The sequence below is a fragment of the Mus pahari genome, chromosome 10 (assembly GCF_900095145.1).
Source record: "Mus pahari chromosome 10, PAHARI_EIJ_v1.1, whole genome shotgun sequence".
NCBI lineage: Eukaryota > Metazoa > Chordata > Mammalia > Rodentia > Muridae > Mus > Mus pahari.
The window spans coordinates 49551689-49557063 of NC_034599.1; the positions used below are offsets into that span (position 1 = coordinate 49551689).

The following is a 5375-nucleotide window of genomic DNA, read 5'->3' on the forward strand; positions in this document are numbered from 1 at the left end:
CTGCGGCGTTTGCACTCTGCCTATTTCCTGGCCAGGTACCTTAGGGCATTTTAGCTTAGCTTGTTGTAATAGGTGGTAATAGAGTTGGCTGCTTCCACCAGACCCCATCCTTCACCCCTGTAGGCCACTGATGATGTACTAATGGCTACTAAAGTCCTGTGAGTTAAGTGTTCATGTTCTGTCCCCCCTGCCCATTGACAAAAGACATGGGGTACTTGTTGCAGATCTGTTAAAAGGTTTAATACTGAAAATTACATATTAAATACAGTCACATAGGCAGCAGCAGTTCATTAAGCATCAAGCCTCTTGTGTGTGAGGTGGCAGAGTGTGGTACTAGTTTCCAAGAAGCCAGAATTAAGTCAAGGCCATTAGGCGAGCTGTGACTGCTGCCTCTGCACCACACATTAGTAATGGGATTGCCATCCCTTTCCCTCTCCAACAGCGCCCCCTGGGAGACCTGTGAACTAGAACCTTGTAGATCTGCCTGGACCTGAAGCCAGAGTGAGCGGTCCCTCTCTTTTGGAAGGAGAATGGTCTCGATTGACACCTGAACAGGAGCAGTGGTTAGAATTGAAACTACTTGCACGTGAAGGCATTGGAGATGTCAGTGCTATGCCCTGAACTAAAGGGTGGAAGCAGCTTGTCACAGGTTCCTGTGCCCACTGGAGACACCTGGAGCTCAGGAAGATGCTTGCCAGGCTGGTCTCCAGCAGAAGCCACAAGCATGGCTCCTGACTACTGTTTTTGCTCTTGATAAAAGGAATCGATGATATCTTTGTACTTCTCCAGAACTGTGAGCCGTTTCAATTTCATGGTGGGTCCTAAAAGAAAAATTGGAAAAAAATGAGTGTGGCTTAGGTTTGGTTCCTTGAGAAGTTTGAAAGAGAATGACTCCTGTAGGGCCATGTGTTTGAATAACAGGTTTCCCAGTTGGTGGAACTGTTTGGGAAGGATTAGGTTATACAGCCTTAGAGGAAGTGTATCACTAGGGTGGGCTTGAAGTTTCAGAAGATTTCTTCCATTTTCTATCTCTGCTACTGTGGACTCATACCTCTCCGGAACTATAAGCCCATTGAACATTTTCTTTTATAGGTTGGCTTGGTCATGGTGTTTTATCACAGAAATAGAAAAGTAACTTAGACAGATGTCATGTGAGATCCAGAAGTCAGGTACTAAACCAGAGGATACACTGTACAGCTTGTACGGCAAGAGTCCTTTTAGCATTATCCCACATCAGTCCCCCTGTGTCTCAGTGAACTAGGGTTAGTCTGCAATCAGGTTACAGAGGACATGATGGGTGTCACTTCCAGGAGCAGAAGTGATTTGTTTCTTTCCATTACATAAGGAAATACAGCCTTGACCTGTCCCCATTATCCTCCCTTGAATGAACATACCCTATCTCAGAATACAGGGGTTATGGGTCATCCAGAAACCTTTCAGATACCATCTTAAGAGTTTTATTGCTATAAAGAGACACCATGACCGAGGCAACTCATAAAGGAAAACATTTAATTGGGGCTGGCTTACAGTTTCAGAAGTTTAATCCATTATCATCATGATGGGGAGCATGGCAGAGTCCAGGCAGACATGGTTCTGGAGAAGGAGCTGAGAGTCCTCCATCCTGACCCAAAGGCAGCAGGAGACTGTCTTCCACACTGGGAGGAGCTTGAGCAAAGGAGACCTCAAGCCCACCTCCATAGTCACTTCCTCCAACAAGGCCACACCTTCTAATAGTGCCACTCCCCATGGGCCATAAATGCAAACACATGAGTCTATGGAGGCCAAACCACAGATACCTAAGCTAAAAAATGCCCAAAGTCTTTCATAAAACTGTGTGGTATTTGCACAAAGCCCATGAAAATCCATATCCTTTATGCCTTCTCTATACTTCTCAGAATCCCAAATACAGTATAAATGCTACATAAATAAACTAGTGTTTAGTGATAATGAGAAAGTGTTTGCATAGTCAGGTCTTCATGGCCTGTAATCCCAGCTCCTCAGGGTTCTGAGACAGGAAGATCACAAATTTGGGGCCTGTCTGAGTTACACTGAGTTCAAGGCCAGCCTGGGGAATTTAGTAAGATCTTGTCACAAATTTTAAAAAGAGAACCAGGAAGATTGCTCAGTGATAGAGCTCTTGCCTGGTGTTCTGGAGGCCCTAAGAGTCAATCCCAGTACTGAGGAGAAAGAGGGGAGGGGAATTCTACACGATCCCATGAATTTTTTTAAGTTTTTGGTCTGATGTTGATTAGATCCACAGGCGTGGGACTCCACCTCTAATGTTTACGTTTCTTGGGAGTAGCAATAGCTTATACACAAGGCTCCTCGTGTTTTAGGGACAGTTCATAATGGTGGACTTAGCTTTGATGTGTTGGGATGCTTGAAGTTCCAGACAATATCATAATGTCTAAAATATTTTCTTAGCCTTTGTTTCTTCCTTTAATACAAGGGTGAAAGGGCTTCAACTTGAGGTCCTTGGGTAACTTAAGGGCTTTTTGTACATAACTCCACCCCTAACTAGAGACATTAAGGTTAGGGTCTTGGACTGTGGTCCAGACAGTTCTGTCCTTTTAACAGCCTCAGTGCCAGCGGGGCTGTGATGTGTACCTGATGGGTGGATTTGGAGGTGCCTGCTTATTTTTCAGGCTGATTAGAATCAGAGGCTTATGAACCCAGCACAGATGCTGTCCAAAACCCTATCTGACACCTTCTGCTAGCGTGACTACTTCCTAACGGACTCCTGCCTGTCACTGCCATGGGCTTTGCCCTCCCATACAGCCCCGGGAACGGTGAAAAGGAAAACTTACCCAGTTCTCCACCTGAAATGGAGAAGTCACGTTGGAGAATGGCCCACTTCTGGATGTGGTAGGGCCGGGCTGCGGCGTTCGCGTTCACCCTCTGGATCCCTTCGTGGATGGCCTGATACACAGCCTCGTCTCTCTGCCCCACGATCTCGGAGACGGTGCTGGCCTTGCTGCCCACCCGCTGGCAGAACTCCACAGCTTGCTCAGTCAGACTGTCTGTTGGCTCAGACGTCTCTGGGTCCAGCGTGCACTGAAAAGAGGACGGATGAGGGTCCATCCCTCCCCCGCAGAGCCAAGCTCTGGTCTGCGAGGATGTCACGGATGGGAATTCTGCGGACTCGGTTTCAGAGTGATGCTTCTAAGATGGTTGAGTCCCGGGAAGGAGTGGAAGGAACAGTGGACTGAGCCAGATCTTAGTTGATGACATTAGCTCCTGTTCAACAAGGGACACCCCACTGCCTGGCTGTGATGCTGGGGCCTGAGCATGTGACCAAAGGGCAGCCAGACCATTGCAAGCTGGAATGTGGGAAGGACCATCCCAGCAGCCCAGTGTGGCAGAGGAATTTCCCCCTTCGTGGCACTGGCTGAATGACGCCAGGATAAAGTTGTGAATACCAGATGTACCTCGGGCTACACCAAACCCTCCTGCTACAGCTCCATGACGCACCTTCAGGGTTAGCAGCATGGACAGGAACTTCCTCTGGTCCCCGATCAGCATGGCACTGCTGATGATGGGCAGCTCCATCTTCACGGCCTCCTCGATAGGCACTGGGGGCACGTTCTCCCCGCCCGCAGTGATGATTAATTCTGGGGAGGCAAGGTAGGTCCCAGTTGAACCCGGCCACAGTCGGAGAGGCCCGAGCAGTAAGCAGAGTCCTGGGAGTGACCTCTTAGGATCCAAGCAGCAGGGGCTGGCCCTCTGGCAGCCTTAGGACAACATCTCCAGTTCCTAGGGCTGTTATCTGAGTCCTCCCTGCTCAAGATGCTCCTCCCATGGTGATCATCAGCTTCTGACTCTGCCCCCATTCAGCCAGCGTTTCTCCTCCCTATTTGTTTGTTTTTTAAGATTTATTTATTATACATAAGTTGCACCAGAAGAGGGTGTCAGATCTCATTACAGCCACCATGTGGTTGTTGGGATTTGAACTCAGGACCTTTGGAAGAGCAGTCAGCGCTCTTAACCACTGAGCCATCTCTCCAGCCCTCTCCTCCCTGCTTTAACCTCCTGTTACTTTGAAGGTGGTCATCACACCCAGGTGACTTTACACACAGCCGTTTAGGTTTGCAGAGAGGGAACTGAAACCAGGGGTTTAGGAACTAAGGTTTACACCTAGTTCAGTTCTGGGCCCCAGCCCTTAACACCCTCCCACCCCTGCTATGGGGTCGCTCCTTGCTCCTTCCATTCCCTATGGGCAGACCTTTTCTCTCCTTTCCACATGGCCACACCCCCTTGTTCTTCCAGGTAGGGCTCGGTGACCTCTTTTTTTTTTTTTCTTTTTAAGATTTATTTATTTATTTATTTATTTGTTTCATGTGAGTACACTGTAGCTGTCTTCAGACACTCTAGAAGAGGGTGTCAGATCTTGTTACAAATGCTTGTGAGCCACCATATGGTTGCTGGGATTTGAACCCAGGCTGCTGTTCCTGGTTCATTCCCCCCCTTCCCTTCCCCATCTCCTCACATGGCATAGCTCAGTCTGAGTTTGTCTGCTCTGGACTCTGCCTCTAGCTCTGCTCTCCCTCATATCTACAATAAACTTTCTCCTCCAACATACCCAGGAGCAAGCAGTCATCTCTCTCTCTCTCTCTCTCTCTCTCTCTCTCTCTCTCTCTCTCTCTCTCTCTCTCTCTCCATTCATTTGGTGCTGAAACCTGAGACCAGTCATGTCCTTTCATTCCTCTCATCCATCCTTCTTTCTTTCTTCCTTTCTTTCTTTCTTCCTTTCTTTCTTCCTTTCTTTCTTTCCCATTCCGAGGAAGAGCCACCTCCCAGGACAAGATTCTGACAGATTTTCATTCCTTGTAGACCCAAATATCCTGCATTTCCGTATCTGTAGCAGTGTGCTGCTGGCGAGGCACAGAGGAACTCAAGAGTTTCACTTTCCCCCTAGCTCCAGCCAAACTGTAAACAAACCCATGACTTTTTAAGGAAAAAATTAATAAGATAAAATTATGTAAAATAAATTTGAACTTTGACCCATTTGTGAGAATGTTTCCTGGTTATCTAATTCAAAAAAGGTCACTGGCCACATTCTGTGCTTAGGTCCACCCTGATGTCGGGCCCAGAACAGAGCAAGGCGGTCCTCAGTTGTGAGGAGTTCACAGAGCAGGGGCTGATGGGAACTACAGGGTTACAGAGACGGGAACTGTAGCCCCAGATGAGAAGCATGCAGCGAGGTCTGACTAGGATGGAGCAGAAGAAGCACATATGTGGGGAGCCGCCCTCACATTCGCCATTACAAGATAGCGCTGATTGTCCTGTGCTCTAACAAACAAACAAGGCAGCTGCGCATGTGCTGGGTAGATTTCCACTCCCTTGTGCCCTGCCTTTCCCGTGGCGTCATCTGGGGT

General features: G+C 48.1%; 1 protein-coding gene across 1 annotated transcript in view; it reads right to left on the reverse strand.

The window, feature by feature from the left end:
- Window positions 1–217: 217 nt before the first annotated feature.
- Window positions 218–5375, reverse strand: part of Acsbg1 (acyl-CoA synthetase bubblegum family member 1) — a 55364-nt gene continuing 50206 nt past the window's right edge. Inside the window, exons 12-14 of the mRNA XM_021207286.1 lie at window positions 3472–3611; window positions 2808–3054; window positions 218–821 (exon numbers count right to left, since the gene is read on the reverse strand). Of these exons, the coding sequence (XP_021062945.1) occupies window positions 736–821; window positions 2808–3054; window positions 3472–3611 (473 nt within the window). The 3' untranslated portion in view covers window positions 218–735. The remainder of the gene's footprint in view (window positions 822–2807; window positions 3055–3471; window positions 3612–5375) is intronic.